The sequence below is a fragment of the Entelurus aequoreus genome, linkage group LG23 (genome assembly GCF_033978785.1).
Source record: "Entelurus aequoreus isolate RoL-2023_Sb linkage group LG23, RoL_Eaeq_v1.1, whole genome shotgun sequence".
In the NCBI taxonomy this organism is placed as follows: Eukaryota; Metazoa; Chordata; class Actinopteri; order Syngnathiformes; family Syngnathidae; genus Entelurus; species Entelurus aequoreus.
In genome coordinates this window covers 11,750,409-11,775,263 of record NC_084753.1, presented here as the reverse complement: position 1 = coordinate 11,775,263, position 24,855 = coordinate 11,750,409, and the positions used below count along the sequence as shown (strand labels likewise).

Genomic DNA, 24,855 nt, shown 5'->3' with positions numbered 1-24,855 from the left:
TAGTCAGATTTGGAAAAGTATTGTATTTTTAATAAGGAAAAAACGTGGAGCAATATCTCTCGTCACATACAAGATGAGTCCCGGTATAAACAATAAGAAACAGCTGCTCCCAGCACTAGAGATTGTTACCTGGAGAAAATGTAAAAAAATTAAACTGTACAATGGAAGCGCTGGGGCCACAGCTGGAGGTATTCGAGGGGTGTGGGATGGGCATCTCCTCAGGGTAAAGTCCTCATAAGGGATGTGTGCTTCTATACTACAGCATACTGCAGATACAGCAGCTCCCGGATCTTATAGTAGTCGTCGCACAGGCAGCCTTCCAGGCCAATGCGTCCCGCCTCCGTCTGGACAAGGAGCACACACACACACATTCGTGGGTGATCGAGGCTATGGCCTTAATCAGCATTGTTTTAGGACCTTCCAATCACCTTAAAACACGTTCGAAGCAATTTACACTTGGCACAAAGCTGCAGCTGTTTCAACTTTCTACTTGCACTGACGCTGACTCCTCAAACAGTCTCTGTGAGTTCATTTTCTGGGTTGAGTCTATTTTAAGTTCTTGTCAATTATACATTTTTCTTGTTGATGTCTTGGTTTGCGCATACTTTTCCTTTTATTTGACTTGTTAAGTTCTACTCGGGGTTCCTTTTATTTTTTTCTCTCCCCGAGGCAGGACTCCTCCTATGCCTCTGGGTTTGTTGTCCTACTTTGGCGAGCTCTACGTGTTCCGTTTGGGTTTTAATGTTTTATTGCATTTTGTTAATAGTGACTCTTATGTTCCCCTTTGAACAAGAAACACTAAGGCTTTTGATTTTGTCGTTAAAAACATGATTAACAAGCAGACTGCTGGTAAAAATCTGACATTTTAAAGGACAGCTGCACTTTATTTGGAATTTTGCCCATCGTTCACAATCACTATGAGAGACATGGCGACGGATGTATTTTTTTTAATGCATTCTAAATAGTAAATAAATGCGTTCAAAAGTCAGCCTATAATGGAGCCTATAGGAGTCGCTCTATTGTGCTTATAAAGCCCTAAAAAAAACATCTGAACACTTCCATCCATCAATCATTTTATGATTGATGGATGTAAGTAAATATGTAATGTAGTAACAGGCACATTTATAATAATATTTAATATTTACGTCATGATCTAAATGTATATTGTGATTATATAGCACATTTATAAAAATATTTAATATTTCCATCATGATGTAAGTATATATGTAATGCAGTAACAGGCACAATTATAATATTTAATATTTACATCATGATGTAAGTATATCTATAATGTAGTAACAGGCTCATTTATTATAATATTTCAGTCATGATATAAGTGTATAATGTAGCTATATAGCACATTTATGATAATATTTACGTCATAATGTAAGTTTATATAATGTATTAACAAGCACATTTATAATAATATTTAATATTTAGGCCATGATGTAATTGTATAATGTAGTTATATAGCACATTTATAATATTTAATATTTACTGTACGTCATGATGTAAGTATATATGTAATAGTAACAGGCACATTTATAATAACATGTAATATTTACGTCATGATGTAAGTATATATGTAATGTAGTAACAGGCACATTTATAATAACATTTATTATTTCCATAATCATTATGTAAGTATATATGTAATGTAGTAACAGGCACATTTATAATAACATTTAATAATTACATAATTGTGCAAGTGTATAATGTAGTTATATAGCACATTTATAATAATATTTACGTCATGATTTAAGTATATATACTGTATATAATGTAGTAACAGGCGCATTTATAATGATATCTAATATTTACACCATGATGTAATTGTATACTGTAGTTATATAGCACATTTATAATATTTAATATTTACGTCATGATGTAAGTATATATGTAATGTAGTAACAGGCATATTTATAATAACATTTAATATTTACGTCATGATGTAAGTATATATGTAATGTAGTAACAGGCACATTTATAATAACATTTAATATTTACATCATTATTTAAGTATATATGTAATGTAGTAACAGGCACATTTATAATAATTAATATTTTTGTCATGACGTAAGTATATATGCAATGTACTAACAGGCACATTTATAATAATATTTAATATTTACGTCATGATGTAAGTATATATGTAATGTAGAAACACGCAAATTTATAACATCTAATATTTACGTATTTTGATCATTTTAAGCATACGCGGCGCATTAATTTCAAAAGCGCATCACAACGTTCACTTTTTTTTAACAAACATCACTGATTATTACTCACTGTAGACTTCATGAGAGTCAACCAACATAATAAAACATCACTTACTATTTAGCTGAAGAATGACTCATAATCCTCGCGAAGAAAAGGGGAGTGGAACAAAGCATATTTTCGTGTCGTTTTCGCCATTCCTAGGTCTAAATTAGCTGTTAAAGTGTACATACTGGTCGGAATACGTCTTCATTCTTCTACTATCCAGGTGAGAGGCATGATTTATGATCTAGAATAAAGTTTGACGAGCAAGGACACGAGAAAGCAGCTGATCAGCGTCGCTATAAATAGTTTGTCTGCGTTAGTGCTTATAATAACAAAATCACTATAATACTTGGTTAATATTCAAGTCACAAGATGTAAATGGAGTATTGTTGGCGCTTTTTGGATGTTTTTTATTGGGTTTTATGGGCGGATTAAAGGACCTCCCCTTGGCTCCGCTGTAAGCAGACTTTTATTTACGTTAATTTATGAGTGAAGATGCATTTGAAAAAATACATCTATAAATAAATAAATGATAAATGGGTTATACTTGTATAGCGCTTTTCTACCTTCAAGGTACTCAAAGCGCTTTGACAGTATTTCCACATTCACCCATTCACACACACATTCACACACTGATGGCGGGAGCTGCCATGCAAGGCGCTAACCAGCAGCCATCAGGAGCAAGGGTGAAGTGTCTTGCCCAAGGACACAACGGACGTTGTCTTCATGTCTTTCATAATGATTGTGAACGATAGGCAAAATTCCCCAAAAAGTGCAGTTCCCCTTTAAACTTCCTTAAGCTTCAACCGATCAATAATGACATCGGAATATTGACACAACGGAAAAAACATTAATTTAACTGAAACTTAGCAAGATTTTAGGGTGTACTCAAACTTTGCTTGATTTAAGCACGATTCCCCATCCTTCTGCTTAGTTCTGTTGTGCACAGTAAAGTAATACAGTAGTTATCATTTATATCATGGGGGAGGAGTGAAGTGAAGTGAATTATATTTATATAGCGCTTTTTCTCTAGTGACTCAAAGCGCTTTACATAGTGAAACCCAATATCTAAGTTACATTTAAACCAGTGTGGGTGGCACTGGGAGCAGGTGGGTAAAGTGTCTTGCCCAAGGACACAACGGCAGTGACTAGGATGGCGGAAGTTGGGATCGAACTTGGAACCCTCAAGTTGCTGGCACGGCCACTCTACCAACCGAGCTATATCACCCCAACAGCTGTAAAGGGTCATATGATATTTTTTCTATTTTTAAAACCCTTCCTTGTGGTCTACATAACACATAGTGGTGCTTCTTTGGTCAAAATGTTGCATAGATTATGTTTAACACACTTTCTGACTGTTTCTTTAGGATGCACGGTTCTGTGGGCGGTCTTACTTACGTGCCTCCACTTCGACTGCGTCTTTCTCCCGTCATCTTTGTGGTAGTTTTTAGCGCTTCCATATGGAGTCTACTGACAGATATAAGTTTGAACTCTACACTACAACAACAGTGGAGGATGCATGTTCATGTACGAGCCAGTCTGCCCCAAAACAAGAGGATAGCGGAAAAGAGTGAGCTTATTGACTGCGTCGTCGGACTACAATGGCTGGGTCGTGCAAAGCACTTTGGGAAAAATGTTACCATATATGGATAATCCGCTAACGTCACATTTGGGAAAGACGTCACAAATTGCGCAAATTCCAAACGGATCGTTTGGAGGAAGTACGAAAGAAGGAAATATTTTTTTATAAATATCTCCGCCATACCTCGATGGTTAGGATTTTACAGTTTCAGATCCCAAATACACAAAAACAGGTACCAATATGTAAAAAAAGTTTTTTTTGCATAATATCATCACAAATAAACGACACGTCTATTAAATGCTTGAATGTACATGCAAGCTAACCAGCATGTTGTGGGTTTTTTATGACTTTGAATTATTTTGAGTGTTCTTTTTTATTATGAAACGTGGCAGATATCAATAAGCAGTGGCAAGTAGCAATAACATTATAGTCATTTTTTATGCAAAAACTAACTTTTCTTACCTAATGGTATCTGTTTTTGTGTATTTGGGATCTGCAAAAGTCCGGAAAACGTGAAATCAAACCATGGAGGCATTGTGGAGATATTAATAAAACAATCTTGCCTTCCGTCATACTTGCTCCAAACAAGCTGTTTGGAATTTGAGACTTAAATGACGTATTTTGCCTTAGTTATGTCAACAGATATCTCTATATATGGTAGAGTTTTACCCAGAGAGCTTTGCGCGAGTCCGCCATTTTATTCAGTTGCAGTCAATACGTTCCTTTTTTTCCTCAATCCTCTTGTTCTGGATGCACTTGCATCCTCCGCTGTTGCCATTTCTAACACAAAGCAGTGTATAGTCCGAACTTATATCTGTCAGTAGACTCCATATGGAAGCGCTAAAAGCTACCACATGGCTGACGTGGTGTGGACGCAGTCGAAGGGGGCTTGGCCTGGAGGAAGGCTTTGGGATGTAAATAAGACCGCCTACAAAACGGCACATTCAGAAAGAGGCTTGCAGACGGTCAGTATAAAAAGAAAATCAATACAAAATTTTGATCAAAGAACCATCATTAAATGTTGTGAAGACCACAAGGAAGTGTTTTGAATGTAGAAATACATAATATGACCCCTTTAAGTGAGCACAAAAGGGGCACAATTGGCATACTTCATATTTTGAGAAGTGTTAAGTCAAGGACATTTTACTTTCAACAAATGCGATAACTCGATCATTTGGACTCACCCTGCGAACAGCTACCAGGTTGTTGCATACCAGCACCCCTCCTACGAACTCGGCCTGGATGCCTTCCCTGAGCAAGACCTGCTTGAAGTCGGAGAGGCGAGGCTCGTTGATGAACACCGACTGATGTCCGGGCATCTGGACAGAGCACAGCAGGGGGGGGTTGGATACTCACTCCAAGGACAAGTTGGATTGGTTCTATGTCCTTGTGAATATATTACCTTCAAACTAATAACACCCATCTTACGTCGATATTGCAAATCATACAACCTAGACCTCGGGGATACTCTATTATTAGTTTAATGTACTTTTGCCTACATACATACAAATCAGTAGGCCAGGGCTGGTAGTCAATAAATCAATCGAATGATAAATGAAAATGAACTTGATAACATTGTTTTCTTTGTCTGTCGCTGTCAATCAGGGTGCAAGAGGGTTCCCTCTGTGCATTGCTCTCAGCACCTGAGCGTGCTAATTTAACAAGAGGATTAAATAATAATAATAATACATTTTACATATAAGGCGCCTTTCTGGGCACTCAAGGAAACCGTACAAAATCAAAACAATAAAATGAATAAAAACAACAACAACAACAAAGATCGATAAGATTAACAATGAATAAGCAGTCAGGAATAGGTGTGTTTTGAGTCTTGATTTGAAGAGGGATATTGAGTCTAAGTTACAAAGGTCTGGTGGTAATGAGTTCCAACGATGAGGGGCAGAACGGCTGAAAGCTCGGGCACCATGGTGGACAGTTTAAATAAGGGGACAGTGAGATGGATGGATGAAGAAGATCTTAGGGAACGTGAGGGCGTGGCAAATGAACAGAGTGAATCCTCTTGTCAGCCATCTACAATCTGACTCAGGAGGGACTGCTTGCCAACAATGAAATTGTTTATCGGCAATAATTTGTGGGACAATATATCATCCAGCAAATGTTTTTATATGCATTTTATCTATTAATGTAATGTATCGCTTAGGGATGGGTACCAAATTTTATACTTTATATGTCCCGACCAAATTCCATCTGTACTGCCTGGTATTGATTTACGCAAAATCAAACTGTTTTGTATTTCGATACCTTTGTTGCACGTGGCCTAACGTCCGATTGCGGACTAAACGCCGGCTCACGTAAACAATCACTCAAGCAGCACCGAGGGCGGACATAGCCAAACTCCCTTTAAGCAATGTTGCTATTTTCAACACCAAGAAATCAAGTATGCTTGGTACAAAATACTCGAAGATAAAGCAAGGCTCCATTGTTACAAAATGTGTTAGCTTGATGCTAATTTACATTGGATTTGCTATAGACAGGCTATTATTAGTATTAGCGATTCAACACCTCCAAATTTGGTAATGAAAACTACAACAAAGATGAATGTTACAATCAAACAGTTGGTGTGTAATAAGCACAATACTTACAGTATAAACACTTTGTAAGACCCAACACATTCAACCTCCTAGGAAAAGCTACTTCCTAGTTAGAAAACCTATACTTTATTTGATTAAATGTGTAAAAGTAACTGTGTCAGTGATATTTCATGTCTGGAGAGCTCTCATAATGTTAAAAAAAACTTTTTTAGAAGGTTGTAAACAGGTTTTTTTTATGCTCTCATTATCTAAATAGTAATTATTGAATCCTAATTCCATGAAATTAATCTACCATGGTCAGGCCTGGACCAAAATAACACCAATAAACAAGGGTTAACTGTATTACCAAAGTAATTTTTTCATTTTTAATACACAATAGTGTATGTGCTTAGTGTCAACATGCTATTGCATGGCTATATGTCTTGTACTTGTATATTACATGATAAAAACTCTCTGCGGTTTCTCAGTGCAAAAATTAAATATGTGGCGTAACTTCGCTTCACAACACACCTCATACGCGCCTGCTTTGAAGGGAGAATAAGACGTAGCAGAAATTATCCACTTTGTAGATATATTTAGCGAATAGAAGTACATATTAAAGGTGAAAGAGAGGTGTATCTTGCGCCATACAATAGATAGCCTATGCATACTGCCACCTAATGTCTTGGACATGCAACTGCATTACAAATGTTATAGGAAAACAAGATATAACAACGGGACAGCATAGTTATTATGATGAGCTCATTTTTAAATGTTACAATAAAGAATACAATTCCCAGTGGTACCGTATCGGTTAAATGTAAATGGTGACCATCTCTAGTATCGCTATGATTATCTATCCATCCATCCATCTTATTCCGCTTACCCAAAGTCGGGTTGCAGGGGCAGCAGCCTTAGCAAAGAAGCCCAGACTTTCCTCTCACCAGCTGCTTGGTCCAGCTTTTCTCAAGGGATCCCGAGGCGTTCCCAAGCTTCGCAACTGGTCTACTACCAGTCGAACGCGCCCTAAACACCTCCCAAGGGAAGCTTTGGGGGGGCATTCTGCTATGATTATATAGTGTTTTATTTTATTTCTATTTATTGTTGGTATTAATGTTTATTGATGAGTGCTGTCCCTGTATTAAATACAACTGAATATTGAATTACCAATTACCACTTGTATTTTCCTTGGACACAAGATAGCATTGTTTGGGTGAAATTTTGTAATTAAGTGCAGTGTTTCCCACACATTCATTTATTTGTGGCGGCCCGCCACGAAAGAATTACGTCCGCCACAAATAAAAAAACTAAAAAAACAATTTTTTATTTTTTATTTTTTTTGGACCTGTCCAGCTTCTCAGGCAAATCATATAGTTGATGTAGATGCCCATATAGGCTGTTCAGATTTACTTTACAAAAGAGAAGTGTAGGATATTTCTCTTGTTGCCTTATTTGTATTTGACCACTACTGTTTTCTGTTTATTTGTTACTGACTGTGGCAGGACACCTCTGCCTGTTTCACTTTATGTTGCTGGTAAATAATATGGTTGTAGTAGTAGGCTAAAGTTAGATTATTTAGTATGCACTAATTAAAGGGGCAGAGCTTTAAGAGACATTTTAGCTTTTATATTTTATAAGATATATTTTTTGTAAGAACCACAATTAATAAATATATTTCAGTGAATAACTTATTGTTCAAATCTGTATATTAATAAAGTGTTGTAATTATATTGTATAATGGATGGATGGATGGACGTTTAAAACAAAACTGTTATTATTAATTACCAGTAGTAAGTATACATTTTTTGAGCCTTTTTAGAGAAAATCATATCATTGTAGTAAATGATGCAAATTACTCGATGATGTCATGGTGACCACGCCCATTGCCACGCCATAGCAACGCCCCCACCGCCACAGGTATCTTGGCAGTTTATGGGAAACACTGAAGTGTCTCATGTCATAAAATGAGCCCTTTTTGCAGGCGGCCCTTAAAAGTCATCTGTAGCTTGGAGTTTCTCCCCAGGTCAAGGTTAATTTGCATGAAAGCGACATGTACTGAAATGAGGTCAGCCATTAAAGCTGAGGGGCAAAGTAGACGCCAGGCAGAGACATTATTTATTACCAATTTTACAATTATGCTACTAAGCTGTGTATCAGGGGGCAAAACAAATTCCTTTGGATCAATGAATCAACTAAACTAAGGCGAACAGAAAATATTGCAAGTAATTCTCACCTCGTATGAGGGCAGTGGCTCCAGTGTGGGAATGACGTCGCTCTCGTCGGAAGGCTCTTTCTCGTCCTCGCCAAACAGGTTCTTCATGGCCCGCTGAGCTGCCACCGCGACAGAAGCGTGGTCCACATCAAGCTCGGGGGTGGTGTCCATGGGCAGCTCGCCTTCCTCTGGCTCCTCTTTTGCACCTTCTTCCAGCAACACGCCCATGTCCACCTTCACCACGCGCATGTCCAGCACACCGTCGATCCACGCCAACTCCGTATCCTTGGCCTTGCAGAACTGCAGCGAGCTCACCAGGGAGTCTTTCAACCGCACCTTGACCACACAAAGTTGATCATTTTACTACATAAATAAATGTATTAATATTTTCTGCATGGTTTACACGACGGCACTGCAAAACAGCATACAGCAACTATTTGAGTCTGGGCTGTACATCACCTGTGTACAGAAGCTGTAGGTGTGCAGAAGTCCTGTACTACTACACAAATGTCATTAATCTATGGAACATGGCTCTTCAGTTTGTGTTAAAGGTACATACAGTGGGCAATATTTGCAGAAATAAATCTATGAAATACAAAAAAACACAACTAGCTTTGCTGCAGTTAGGGTTAGATTAGTTTGTATTAGTCCAGAGATAAGTACCTGTCTGTTTTTACATTCCCTATTTGTTTTACCAACAATATCCTTTCCCTGGTTGCGATTTATGCTGCAGCACGTCAAGGCAGCAACTTGCGCCCTCTGCTGGTTGCTGCCAAGTAAGGAGTTTCCTCACACAGCATTAATAAAAACGTTACATTGATTAATTTACATAAAAATTATTGTAAGACAAAAATCGGGAGAAGTTAATAACCTTTCCATTTGAATTGAAGGCAATTTAAAAGAATTTACAGGAATATAATCAATGAAAAATTGATGGTAAGCATTACAGGTGATTAAAATTGAATCAGATTTTATGAATTTCTAATCTGCACTATGCATTAATTAGTGCCCCACATGTGTCATGCGATTTACAGAGGACATAACATCTGCACACTGCAATGTGTATATCGAGACCCCACTGGTGTTATGTCAGATAGAAGAACTCGATTCAGCCATTTTCATATTTGTTGTAATAGTTTTCTTGCCTCTTGTTAACAAAACATGCATTCAATAAATTCAAGTTTAATTAAAAAAGTTAAGAAAAAAAATATTTGCATTTTTACTATTGTTTTTTTTGTGTGCATTTTATGAATTAATTTAGAATCGCAACAAAAAAAGAATCGCAATTCGGATGCGAATAAAATTTTTTTAGCACGCCCAAGTAGGGATGTATAACTTAAGGATTTTCCATCAGTACTGTAATCGGTCGGTACTTTATGTAATTAGTAATGAAGAAAAAAAAAAAAAAAAAATGTATTGGCATTTTTATTAGCACAATAGGTTGTACATCACCAACATCATGTAACATCTCACAGCAGAGAAGTCTTTTATCAACACCTGCTTTTAAGTCTTAAACAAGTCAACTCTGTGTGCAGTGCAAGGTGCAATGCAGTTGTTATGTCATCATCTTGTAAAGACATCCCTGTGTTTTGACTTATCACAATTATACTCAGCTGGAATATTTATGTGGGGACGGCGTGGCGAAGTTGGTAGAGTGGCCGTGCCAGCAATCGGAGGGTTGCTGGTTACTGGGGTTCAATCCCCACCTTCTACCATCCTAGTCACGTCCGTTGTGTCCTTGGGCAAGACACTTCACCCTTGCTCTTGATGGCTGCTGGTTAGCGCCTTGCATGGCAGCTCCCGCCATCAGTGTGTGAATGTGTGTGTGAATGGGTGAATGTGGAAATACTGTCAAAGCGCTTTGAGTACCTTGAAGGTAGAAAAGCGCTATACAAGTATAACCCATGTATCATTATTATTTATGTATGCATAGCACAGACCTTTAACATGATATATCTCATATATATAATATAAATCAATACAATCAGTTAGCATGTTAGGTGGATGTGCATTCAAGCAAAGTGCGTTTTGATGCAAACGCAGCGCGATGGCGTGCGACTCAAGACCTGGGAGCTATCTTGCATCAGAGCAACTTTATGGATTATTATATTGCTTAAATTTTTTAAAATTTTTTATATGGATTAAAATTGGCCTGTGGATTATTGGATTGCTGGGAAGACGGTGGACGAAGCGCAGTAGCGGCGGTCGTGAGTAAAGCGCGATCACTTCAAACTGACACTAACACTTGTTAGCGTGTGTGAGTCTGAGGGACTTTTGAGGAGGCAATGTTGTTGTGTTAAAAACTATTGTGTGGTGTTGGTTCCTTATTTGTGATTATTCAAAGCGGATTATCAGATTCCACCCATGGTTTTTTTTGTACGCCGAGCTGCAGCACCTGAAGTGAATGTGACAGCGTGTCATAAATACCACGGTCAGCTGGGTGAAAATCTTAACAGTCAGGTCAACCCAATTAGAAACCGGTACCAAAAAAAAACAGTACTCGGTATACATTTCTACCCCTAATGTATCATTCTTGCTGTTAAATGTTCCCTCAGAGAAATAATAGCTATTTTCCCGTGTAAGTAGCCACCTAACTTTTTCAGGAAAATTCTCATTGATTTCCATGGAAACTGTCCAACCTGCCAGATTTCTTATGTAAGCCTTGCAAGGTGATATAAAAGCTGACCTGGTAGATGTGAGTCTCGCTGGTGGCGTCCACAGTCTCTTGCAGCTTGGGTGTGTACACTTTGATGTCCTTGGTAAAAGCTTTGCACGACTCTGCCAGGTCCAAACTGGCTTCTGGAGGGCCGTGGACAATCACCAGCTGCCGGGGCTTCATCTGATTGATGATCTTCTTGATGGAATCACCGTCGGAGCGACCTTCATAGTCTATGTATGTTATTCTGGCCCTGCAGGAGACGAGAATCATCAATTATCCTTTTTTCAAATCCCTCAAAAAATAGCCTCAGTCACAGAGGACTCACTTGATTTCCAGATTTTCAATAGTAGAAACACATTTGGTGGGAACAACAGAGAGGTCCTGATCCATCGGCTCATTGCCGTTGGTCAAGCCAGATTCCAGTTTGCTTTTCTCCTCCTCTTTAACTTGCAGTTCAGGGACAAGAAAATCTTCAATCCTGAAAACAAACTGACTTGTTACACACAATTAGGGCTGCAGCTCTCCATTATGTTAGTAATATGGTAATCTATCAATTAGTTTGTTCGGTTAATCAAGTAACCTGAACACACTATATAGCCTCAATGCGTATTTTAGGGGTAATAGTTGAAATAAACGATGCATTTACGGTACTTTATTTACCTTTTTGTGCTTTTTACTTACCTTCTATGTAAATGATAATAAATGATAAATGGGTTATACTTGTATAGCGCTTTTCTACCTTCAAGGTACTCAAAGCGCTTTGACAGTACTTCCACATTCACCCATTCACACACACATTCACACACTGATGGCGGGAGCTGCCATGCAAGGCGCTAACCAGCAGCCATCAGGAGCAAGGGTGAAGTGTCTTGCCCAAGGACACAACGGACGTGACTAGGATGGTAGAAGGTGGGGATTGAACCCCAGTAACCAGCAACCCTCCAATTGCTGGCACGGCCACTCTACCAACTTCGCCACGCCGTCCCTGTACCTTCTATTTGCCCTTAATCTCCTATTTCCTTTACCTTTCATTTACCTTATTTTCACCTTCCCCATTTTTAACTTCTATTTACATTCTACTGTAGTAACCTTCTTTTACAATATTTTACCTTCTATTACCTTTGTTTATCTTGTTTTGACTTTTCGTTTCCATATTTTAATGTCTATTTACCTTCTTTTATGTTTTAGGGTAAGTTCTATTTCCTTTTTTTAACCTTCTATTTACTTATTTTTAACTGTTATTTTTTTCCTATTTAATTTTTTTTTTAACCTTCCATTTACCTGTTTTTACCTTCTATTCACCTTTGAGTTACCTTCTTTTACCATATTTGACCTTTGTTTACCTTGTTTTGCCTTCTATTTGCCATATATTACCTTATATTTACATTTTTACCTTTTAATTATTCCTATTTGCCTTCTATTTACTTTTTTACCTCTCATATACCTTTTTTTTTTACCTTGTATTTGCTTTTTTTAAATCTCTATTCACCTTCTTGTTTAACCTTTTATTCACTTTCCAGTTACGGTCTTTTAACTTCTATCACCTTGGTTTATCTTCTATTTACCATAGTTTACCTTCTCTTTAACTTGTTGTATCTTCTTTTTACTATTTTTTAACCTTCTAGTACCTTTTACTCACCTTCTATTTATATTTTACTATCTCAAATTGATCTTCAATATAGGTACTTCACTTTACCTTCCAATTATCTTTTTGTCTTTATATTCACCTTTTACCATTCTAGTTACCATTCTAGCTACCTTTTTTTTACCTTCAATGACCTTGCTTTACTTTTTTATCATATTTCACCATTATTTAGCTTCTATTTACCCTTGTTACTTTCTATTTAGCTTGTTTTACCATCTATACCTTCAATTACCTTGTTTTACCTTTTTTAACCATTTTTAACCTTTATTTAGCTTCTATTGACCCTTTTTACCTTCTATTTAGCTTGTTTTACCATTTTTACCTTCAATTACCTCATTTAACCATCTTTTAACCATATTTTGCCTTTTATTTACCTTCTAATTACCCTTTGTACCTTCTATTTAGCTTGTTTTTACAATCTTTTACCTTCAATTGCCTTGTTTTAACCATAGTTGCCTTTTATTTACTTTCTATTTCCCCTTTTTACCTTCTATTAAACTTATTTTACCTTGACCAATTCTTATTAGTTGCACTGATTAAACAATTAATCGAAGCAACAGAATATAAATCAAAGCTTTTTTCTAATCAAATTAATCGATTAATGTGTTTGCAACAACCTCTCATATGGGATACCTGATGATTTCTCCATATTCGTCCCATTTGATCCTTTCTTCGTGTGTTGGGAACATTGGGTAGGACTTCTTGGCTTGCTTGAAGAAACTGCCTTTGCGGTTGCCCTCGCCCTTCATCATCAAGTCGTGGTGTTTGGTTTTCACTACAGCTGGTTGATCCAGGTCGTCTTCCAAGTCGCTCTCGTCACTGGAGTCCACATCCACCCTGCAGGAATGAAGATATACTTTGTAGGTCAGTAGCTTTCTACTATTTACCACTTAAGCACAATACAATTTTAGACTATAGTTTGTCGTTTTATTTCCTGTACCGTCTATTTGACTTACTCTTTTGCTTGTTCGAGTTTTTTCGCCGCCTCTTTCTTTATTTTATCATTTTCAAGGTATTCCTCCAGATCCTTGCCTTCAAGCTTTACTCTTTTCCTCACCTGTTGGTTGATGACACAAGGCACAAACAAGGCAAACACATATTATTTTAGCAATTTAGTGTGAGCATGTGACATAGTGTTGCCACTTTTCCACAGTACAATACCTAGTCACCAACACGTGGGAGACTGAATTCTGCAGAATGATACATGTGCCAACAGACTATTTCGCTTAGTGTCATGTTTGGCCGAAAAACTGGGGAAAAATTGTTGCGAAAACTTTATTTATGCCCTTATGTAGGGAAATGAATGCAGAAAAGCTTTCTGCTGTCTTGTTACAACTAACGAGGTGTGGATTTCGCAACTTCACCCTGTATTCTTTGCAGCCAAGCCAGGGCAGTGTTGTGCCGTTCAAAGCAGCAATGGAATCATCTATAGCTCTAATAATATTTGTGACTTTCCTCTCACCTCCAGATCCAGCATCTTCTCCCCTGGGTGGTCGATGAGGTAGCGGGAGAGTGTTCCGGGCGTGGTGCGATACGTCAATATGACCGAGTGTTTGCTGTCTTGGCACCATTTGATAAAGAGCTCTCGGGAAAATCCAGACTCGAGGTCGGGCTGGCTGCACAGCACCACCTTTGGGTTGGGCACCCGAGCCAGGTCCGCCAGGCTGTGGCACAGGGTCAAGTGGCGGAACTGGAAGGGGTTGTTTCTCTTGTCCTCGAAACACCTCATGAGCTTGTCGCTCATCCACTCCACCTGCGGACAAAATGAGTGAAATGTACTGTTCCACCTAATGTGCAGAGGGGTTAAGAGAGAATATCAGTGAATGATACCTGGGACTTTGAGAACTCCACAACATTGTAGCTGACATTGTTAAGTAGGGCAAGCGGGTAAGCTCCAAGCCCGGCATCTTTTGTCCTCCAAATCTGGTCCAGGAGTTGGGCCAGCTCCAACACCCGCCCAGCTGTATCCACGGCGATAAGCACATTACCGTCCCCACGGAGCGTCTCCATTACATTGGCTTTGCAGAGAGGTAAGAAAAGGGACAGGGATGACAAACACATTGTTTTGAATTGTACTATTGTGCAGTCACATGCATATTGGCCCACATCATTATGTACACATCTACGTTCTAAAGAGAGTCAATACAAGACCTGTGCCAACCGTTCTTTGTGGGCCCTAATTTATAATTCTTTGTCTTATTCGTATTCTTTCATCTAGCTTGCGGACACGCCCACGCCGCGTAGGTTAGGCAAAAAATGCGGGCTATTACAGATGAGGTGGCCTTTGTGTGATGCCTATTTTGAAGTTCTGAAGCATGAAGTTTTACTGATACTTGTGAAATTAATTGAAATCCATGAAAAATATTGCCACATGACCACGTGTTGCCATAGTGAGGTAGTGTGTGTATTCTTCCTGGCTGGATGTGAACAATAGACCGCAGATTAAACTTTGTTTCACTTATTATTTTACCCACCCTGATGTTATTTGTGATATTAGAGTTCTGTTTAGTACAAATGTTTGTGACGCTGTGACACGTCAGAGGGGCTTGACAGCTGTTCTTGTATGTGCTTGCGCAAGAGGGAATGACAGTTTGATATTAACTGTTAAAAAAGCAATTGAATCAATTAGAGGACGTTACATTATATACTGTAAATTACAGACTATACGCAGCTACTTTTTTCCTACACTTTGAAATAATGGTGCGGAAATTTTTTTTCCGCTAATGGTCAAAGTTTTGTGTTCAATGGTTTTCAATCTTTTGGACGAGTTTGCTCACTGCAGGAGCTGCAAGTTGAAAATGTACTTCCCGTTTTGCCTTAAACCGAAAGTAAAACCGTCCATAGCGGTTCTGCTCGAAAGGATTCTTCATTCATCACTCCAAGCAACCTTTGCATGTTATACAATATACCTAAAACAATTCTTACTTACGAATCTGTCCCATGTGTGATGTCGGTAGGAGTATTTTCATGCATATTTGTTCATGTTATTATAATGTAATGAAGCTAGTATCGTTAGCATTAGCTAATATGCTAACACGTCTACGAGTGCCTGTGTTAGCATTATTAACTTACAATGGCATTATTTTTCTATTGTTTCAGTTTCACAAATTCCTCAGTAAATTCACCAAAACGTCACAGTGGAGTTACTGAGTCTGTTTAGCTGATTGGAGAGCTAGCTTCCGCGGCTAGTGGTTACATGACGATGACTTCTGTTTTGTTTGATCATCCGTTTTACTGCCATGTTACAGACACGGTTTGGAAACAATTGAGGTATGTAAATAAACATTTACAAATCTTTCTGTGTAAATAACTCATTTTACAATGTATATATCTGCGTCTTACACTCTGGTGCGGCTAGTATATGGAAAAAAAATTCAGCCAAAATTTTGTGGGTGCAGCTCATATACTGGTGTGCTCCATAGTCCGGAAAATACAGTATGTATTTTCTATTAAATAGTCACAAAGTTCAATGATGAAATCGTTTGGTGGAAATTTGTACATTAAGTTGAGATATATATTTATACAGTATATATGTAATGTTGATGTAGCAAGCTACTTTCGCCATGTAGCTTGTAGTGTAGCTTGCTACAATTCTCTGGAGCTAGCTTCCCCTGTAGATTAGCTACATTTAAAGGGGAACTGCACTTTTTTTGGAATGTTGCCTAAAATTTACAATCACCATAAGTGACATGACAATGGATGGGTTTTTTTTGGGCTGTCAAAGTGCACCAACTTGTCAGAGTACATACTCAGACTTCTTCTGTCCAGGTGAGATGCATGATTTATGATCTACAATAAACTTCCAGTCGATCATGTCGAAATTGTACACAGGCTTGTGATCACAACGCCGCTATAAATACCGTAATTTCCGGACTATAAGCCGCACCTGACTATAAGCCGCACCAGCTAAATTTAGTGGAAAATACAGATTGTTCCGTATATAAGCCGCACCCGACTATAAGCCGCAGGGTTTTGATGTGTAATTAGCGCAGTATATAGGGGTTCCTGCTACCACGGAGGGGATTGTCGGGACAGAGATGACTGTTTGGGAACGCAAAGCGTCCCATTTATTAACAATAAATCTTTCAATCATTCAATCAAACTTTCACATCTTTGACATGGCGAACAGCATTCGTGCAGAGTACAAATAATACAACGGTGCAAAGTAATACAAAGTGCTCGCCTGTACGTTATCAAAATAACCAGCCTACCGGTATATGAAAAGTCAGTCTTTAATCATTGTGTCATCGTCTTCCTCCTGCGTACTAAAACCACCGAAATCCTCTTCGTCGGTGTCGGAGAAGAACAGGCCGTAAATAAGCCGCACCCTTGTATAAGCCGCAGGGACCAGAACGAGGGGAAAAAGTAGCGGCTTATAGTCCGGAAATTACGGTAGTTTGTCTGCGTTAGCGCTTATAATAATAATATCACTAATACTTCGTAAATATTCAAATCACGAAATGTAAATGGAGTATTGTTTGCGGTTTTTGAATGGTTATTTACTGGATTTTATGGGCGAAATAGAGGACCTCCCATTGGCTCCGCTGTAAGCTGACTTTTATTTACAAGCTACGATGCATTTAAAAAAAAAAAATACATCCGTCGTCATTTCTTTCATAATGATTGTAAACGATCGGCAAAATTCCAAAAATAGTGCAGTTCCCCTTTAATCAAGAATAACTAGTAGCTTAGCTTCCTACGTTTTCCAAGTAGCTTGCCCATCGCTGGGTGAACAATGCATCCAAACTTTAAGTGCGATATGAAGTTTCATCATCCTGGAGCGCCGGACTCAGAGGCACGCAAGAACAAAAGTACTTTGACAGGGATCGCCTACATGTAAAACTTGCTCCACCAAATGTGAATATTCATTTAACAACATGTCTATTGATGGTAGGTTATTTAGTTACATGAGACAGGCCAAAATATCACACCTTGTCAGTGCAGTAAAATTCTACACAACCACAATAATAAACATACTAAAAATAACAATCCATTTTTGACAGTACATCTCAAATAATGCTTTAATACTGACGAAAGAAAGGTATTGATGGGACAGGGTACACAATGTGGTAGATACTTACTAAGCAGCTGTTCATCTCTTTGCTTGCGGCGTGGTTGCACGTAAGCGGCATTGAAGGAGTCCGTAATGAGCAAGGAAGGACGACTGATGCTCTCCATGGTGCAGCCGTTCAGGTGGCTGGAACGCAAACACAAAAGTGACGGCGGGAGCCAAAAACCATCAATTATATTTTATTCTTGCATGTACGTGTCCTCACATTTCTCTCTTGTGGTTGAAGTCCACAGCATAAACAATCTCCTCCTCGCCATCCTTCACAATCTTCCAAATGGTCCCGCCAATCATGTGACCAGCCGGCAGCGGCGTAATTGATAGACCATGTCCCTTGCCTATCGGGTACAAAAACAATTATATGATGTAAACAATACATCCCCACATTTCCAAAAAATAAATACATAAATAATCATTGACAAAGCAAATCTGCTTCAGAGGGAGATAAAAGGAGACTGAAACACAGTTGTTAACCTCTCTTATACTATTTATTCTTCAATATCTGGTAAATATATGTACCTTTTACCATTAAATGTGTTTAAATAAGTTAGCAGGGAATAGTATTGCTCTTGTAGTGTCAAACTTGTTTTTTTTGAGTAAGGGTGTCCCGATACAATTTTTTCACTTCTAATACCAATATTGTCTCTTTGAATATTGATTCGATTTGATATCAGCACAAATCATACACAACTATAATATTTTTATAGTGTAGGAAGTTAAAAAACTTTTGATCTTGTGTAATGACTCAATCAGGAAACAATGGAAGGTATGAAAAACCCTATCCAATGTATTATTAATTATGGAATGGATTTATGCTGTCTTTAAGTTGAAGTAGAGTGGTAATTTTTTTTGGTGACACCTAGTGGTCACTCATTACACATTAATTAGAATTATGCGGACATGTTTGTTACTGGATACTTTCTAATATGTTTCTGCCTTGGAGACTTTGTATGTGTTAAGTAATACGCAACTATAATGAACTATAATTAAAAAAGGTCATGTTTTAGACTGCAATTTTATTCTTTTAGAGACATTACTTTTTTCGACCTTGTGTGCTATTGTGTGCTTAGCTGTTGTGTAGCTGTTAGCTCCTAGTACATCAGACTTATGCCATATGTTTTATTATATGTGTTATTATTTTTTTGCTCAGTTTCTGTTTTTCTCAATGATGACTTTTGGTCGCATTTTGATGCTCCCCTATTGTTTTTCATATGTTTTGTTCTTTGTAGACTTTTGGAGCGAGCACTGCAACCACATGGTTTTAATGTACGCCTGAAAGAGTAGCAGCAGATCACAGTAGCTCCTGAGATGTTCATTTTACAATTGTCAAACAATTTCCCTCGTTGAACAGTAAAGTATGTCGAAGTCGAATATCAGAGCGGCACAAATGTATTAAGGGTGTGTCTATCATTCGTGCACAGCAGTGATATAATGTACACAATAAACACAAGTGATACAGACAGTTTTGATAACACTCTTGTGACTCACCTTTCAGATTCACAATCTGCGAATATTTTAGCTGCTGAATTTTATCGAAAGCGCTGTCCACATCGTCGAGGGTGAAGAGAGAGAAATCTTCACTGTTGTTTCGTGACTACATGGGGAAAAAAACACAGGGAAGAATTAAGCTGTGTTCATAACTCACCCAATACTGTAACGAAATTGATATGGAAATAATAAAAAAAGGTTCGCAAAGAAACTTCAGAACCTTTGATGTACATCAGATACCTATAAATTTAAATGTCCACACAAAATTAAAATAGCAAAAGTTGTACTGATTTATAAGAATGGAGACAAACACCAGTTTACAAACTACAGACATGTTTCTTTCCTTCCACAATTTTCCAAAATCATTGAAAAATCGTTTAACAACAGATTGGACACGTTCATAAAAAAAGTGGAACACTCGCGGACAACCAACAGAGCCAACATTTCAACATCAATGGCATTAATCAAAATAACGGAAGAGATAACCAATGCAATAGATGGTAAAAAACATTTCATACAATTAATCATAATATATTAGTTAACAAATTAAAATGGTATGGCATCAGAGTATTGGGTAAGAAGCTACTTAACCAACAGGAAGCAATACTTGAAGATAGGAGAATAAACGTCTACAGAGCTAAATATATCTGATGGCGTACCCCAGAGATCAATGCTGGGACCAAAATTGCTCCATCTTTATATAAACGACATTTGTAAAGTTACAAAGGACTTAAAGTTAGTATTATTTGCAGATGACACGATTGTGTTTTGTCTAAGAGAGAACATGCAGACGCTAATACAAATAATAACAGAAAAAATGAACAAATTAAAATAGTTTGACAAAAACAGACTGTCTTTGAATCCCAATAAAACTAAATTAATGTTATTTGGCAACAGTAGAAGGGAAAGTCAAACACAAATACAAATAGACGGACTACACGTTGACAAGAGTAAAATAAATCAAATTTTTGGGTGTGATAAAATTAACTGGAACTCTATGGAGGTTAATTTGTGTCTCTAGTACGAAAGCTTTTTGTGAAACTGTATTTATGTAACTGAATTTTTTGCTTTTGAATTTTGTGAAGTGAATTGTTTACATCAAATGTTGATGACAATTTGATTGAGAACAAATGTGTTAGCAAAATGTGTGACTTTAAAAATTCAGTGTTTGAAAATTTAGTGTACAAAAAATCAGCGCTGAAAAATCTGCAGCTTCGAAAAGCAAGGCCCACTTCCAATAAATTAAGCATTAAAATGTTTGTTATGTTGTTTTATGCCCAGGTACCGGCCTTTTTGCTGTTTTTCAAGACCCGATTCACGTGACTTCTAACTTGACACCTCACTGGCTGGTTCTGAGACAGGATCAATTGCTTCAGTCTTAATTTACCGGAAGTGGGTCTTGCGTTTTTAAGCAGCAAATTGTTTCTGCACTGAATTTTTTTACACAAAAAACTGGTAAACACTGAATACTTCAACACACGCATTTTGCTAGCAATTTTTTTCAATGAAATTGTCAGTATACCATAATTTGATTTTAAAAAATTCAGTTTACTAAACTTAAACGCATAAATTCTGTGTCAAAAAAAGTTTTCGTAATAAAGACACAAATTAATCTCCATAGAGATCTTATGTAAAAAATATACAACAAAAGGTAGCGAGAAATATTGATGCAAAATATGTTCTGGACCAAAATCACTCCATATTCTCTACTGCTCGCTACTGTTACCATATCAGAGTTGTTGTGTAGACATATGGGGAAACAACTACCAAAGTACGCTTTATTCAATAACCGTGTTACAAAAAATATCAGTTAGAATAATAATACATCGTGTTGGCTGTTGAGAACATTCAAACTCTTAATTTACTGAATCAAAAATATTGAAATTTTATCATTTGTTGCATTTGCAAACAACTAAAATTACGAACAAAGCAAATTATAACCCAAGAATGTATGACAATTCTTCTCAACAAAAGAGAACAAACATAACCTTAGATGAAAATCTAATTAAAAAACCTGTGCATGCCCGTACAACACTTAAAACCTTTAGCATATCAGTATATGGTATGTAGTTAAATTATGGAATGGATTAAGCAAAGAAGTCAAACAAAACACTAATATGATCCAGTTTAAAGCCCTACTGAAACCCACTACTACCGACCACGCAGTCTGATAGTTTATATATCAATGATGAAATCTTAACATTGCAACACATGCCAATACGGCCGGGTTAACTTATAAAGTGCAATTTTAAATTTCACGCTAAACTTCCGGTTGAAAACGTCTATGTATGATGACGTATGCGCGTGACGTCAATCGTTGAAACGGAAGTATTCGGACACCATTGTACCCAATACAAAAAGCTCGGTTTTCATCGCAAAATTCCACAGTATTCTGGACATCTGTGTTGGTGAATCTTTTGCAATTTGTTTAATGAACAATGAAGACGGCAAAGAAGAAAGCTGTAGGTGGGATCGGTGTATTAGCGGCTGGCTGCAGCAACACAACCAGGAGGACTTTGACTTGGATAGCAGACGCGCTATCCGACGCTAGCCGCCGACCGCATCTATGATCGGGTGAAGTCCTTCGTCGCTCCGTCGATCGCTGGAACGCAGGTGAGCACGGGTGTTGATGAGCAGGTGAGGGCTGGCTGGCATAGGTGGATAGCTAATGTTTTTAGCATAGCTCTGTGAGGTCCCGTTGCTAAGTTAGCTTCAATGGCGTCGTTAGCAACATCATTGTTAAGCTTCGCCAGGCTGGAAAGCATTAACCGTGAAGTTACAAGTCCATGGTTTAATAGTATTGTTGATTTTCTGTCTATCCTTCCAGTCAGGGGTTTATTTCTTTTGTTTCTATCTGCAGTTAAGCCCGATGCTATCACGTTAGCTCCGTAGCTAAAGTGCTTCGCCGATGCATTGTCGTGGAGATAAAAGTCACTGTGAATGTCCATTTTGCGTTCTCGACTCTCATTTTCAAGTGGATATAGTATGCGAGGTGGTTTAAAATACAAATCCGTGATCCACAATAGAAAAAGGAGAGAGTGTGGAATCCAATGAGCCAGCTTGTACCTAAGTTACGGTCAGAGCGAAAAAAAGATGCGTCCTGCACTGCACTCTAGTCCTTCACTCTCACGTTCCTCATCCACGATTTTTTCATCCAGACTCAAATTAATGGGGTAATCGTCGCTTTCTCGGTCCGAATCGCTCTCGCTGCTGGTGTAAACAATGGGGAAATGTGAGGAGCCTTTCAACCTGTGACGTCACGCTACTTCCGGTACAGGCAAGGCTTTTTTTTATCAGCGACCAAAAGTTGCAAACTTTATCGTCAATGTTCTCTACTAAATCCTTTCAGCAAAAATATGGCAATATCGCGAAATGATCAAGTATGACACATAGAATGGATCTGCTATCCCCGTTTAAATAAAAAAAAATCATTTCAGTAGGCCTTTAAGAGACTGTTACAACTCAAAGTGTTCAGAGTACAAAGAAAAAGAATCCTAATAAACATCTTGAACTTTATTAAAAAATAAGATAATCTTGAACTTTATTAAAAAATTAAGATAATCTTAGGCATTGCATTATGTAAAAACGTAACTTACTTAACTATCCATTTATGTTAACTTTATTATTTACTTACTCATTTATCTAGTGATTTATTCAATGTTGTGTTAGCGATTGAGTACAAATGTGTTAGAAGGTGAAATTAAATAACCTGTGCTTCTTCTTACTCCTTTTCAGACATGTTGTAATGAGAAACTGGAAATGTGGTAACGCAATAAACCCACACCAATAATGTGTACATAGGTACGTCCACGACCACTTCTTACCTGATAAAGATCGTACATGAACATTTGACCCATCTTATAGACCGGTATTGTTGCATAAATGGTACAATTTAGGCCCAGTTTGCCCACAGCGTACGGCAAAGCTCCCAGGTGAATAGGATCGGGGTGGGAGAGAAGCACGGCGTCAACCTGATGAACATGCCTGCGGGAGCAATAACAACAAACGTCACGCACATCCATCTAGTCCTCGCGTAAAATGATGACTTTGAATATTGCAATCACCGCTTTATAGCATCGATAATGTCCATGGAGAAGTTCTCGTCCCAGCCGCAATCCAAAAGGAAGCGGAATTCATCCACCTGCAGCAGGTAGCAGAGGGCAGACTCCTCCTGAACTCCTGACAGAGCTGTCAGCTTGATAATGGACGTCATTGCTGATTATTCAGTATCTGTAAAAAAAAAAAAAAAAAAAGGTTGAGTACTTGATACTGGCACTTGATACTTGGTACTGGCAGAGTACTTGATAGGAAGATTTATATCTGCACCTTATTACTTTTGTATCCTGCACTACCATGAGCTAATGCAACAAAATGTCGTTCTTATCTGTAATGTAAAGTTCAAATTTGAATGACAATAAAAGGAAGTCTAAGTCTCTAAGAAGAAATGGGGTATTTGTTAAATAAGCTCAGCTTCTTCCTCAGTAGAAGCATGTATGTCCCATCTTAAAACTAATTTGTATACTCTGGCCTTTAAATAGACCAGTTGATCTGCCGTCTCTTTTCTCCTCTCCAATCGTGGAGAGGATGGGGGCGCTGCTGACTTGTTTCAAATCAAGATGATCCCCTGCTGGCCCCACTATGGACTGGACTCTCACAATATTATGTTAGATCCACTATGGACTGGAATCTCACACTATTAACAAGATCCACTCGACGTCCAATGCACCGGTCGCCCACATCTGCGGTCCCCTCCAAGGTTTCTCATTGTAGCCCATTGGGTTGAGTTTTTCCTTGCCCTGATGTGGGATCTGATGTCATTGTGGCTTGTGCAGCCCTTTGAGACACTCGTGATTTAGGGCTATATAGATACACTTTGATTGATTCTTCCTACTCCTTTTCAGACATGTTGTAATACGAAATATCCATCCATCCATCCATTTACTACCGCTTGTCCCTTTTGGGGTCGAATGTGATGTATACAATAGTAACTGCATGCATGTTGGAAATAAACTTAAACAACAACAACCCCCATGTTCTATATATACACAGTGAAAAGAACTTTAGCCGCTGAATGGATAGAAAACAGGCTAAAATAATTCACACAACAATAACGGATCAATGCTAGCTACCCGGCAAGTCCAGTAGCCAACTTTCAAGCTCTTGGTTACAATGAATAACTTGAAGATGCCCAACGTACCATTCCTTCATATATAACATAAATATATAACCGAAGTGGTCAAAACAAAATAAACGATGATATTCGTTGCGTAATTATAATATTAAGACATTACGGCGAGCGTCGTGGGGCCGCGATAGACCGCCATGTTAGCCGTCACGTCACATGTCAAAGGGCACGAGACCGTACCAAGTCAGTATCAACAACATACTCATATTAAAACAAACTTTAA

At 38.0% G+C, this 24,855-nt stretch overlaps 1 protein-coding gene across 2 annotated transcripts; it reads right to left on the bottom strand.

The window, feature by feature from the left end:
• On the bottom strand, nt 1-24,802 carry cpsf2 (cleavage and polyadenylation specific factor 2). Of its 2 annotated transcripts, none has more exons than XM_062034688.1 (15): nt 24,645-24,802; nt 23,512-23,677; nt 23,272-23,431; nt 19,448-19,553; nt 18,168-18,297; nt 17,973-18,088; nt 14,722-14,909; nt 14,354-14,644; nt 13,848-13,948; nt 13,525-13,728; nt 11,572-11,724; nt 11,274-11,496; nt 8,609-8,923; nt 5,029-5,163; nt 1-344 (listed from the first exon to the last, which is right to left on the bottom strand). In XM_062034688.1, exons 2-15 carry the CDS (start codon nt 23,658-23,660, stop codon nt 252-254), a joined length of 2,364 nt encoding a protein of 787 aa, XP_061890672.1. In that variant the 5' UTR covers nt 23,661-23,677; nt 24,645-24,802; the 3' UTR covers nt 1-251. The 2 variants fall into 2 exon arrangements, with proteins under 2 accessions (XP_061890672.1, XP_061890673.1); XM_062034689.1 differs by lacking the exon at nt 24,645-24,802 and adding an exon at nt 24,577-24,594.
• Nucleotides 24,803-24,855: the final 53 nt, after the last annotated feature.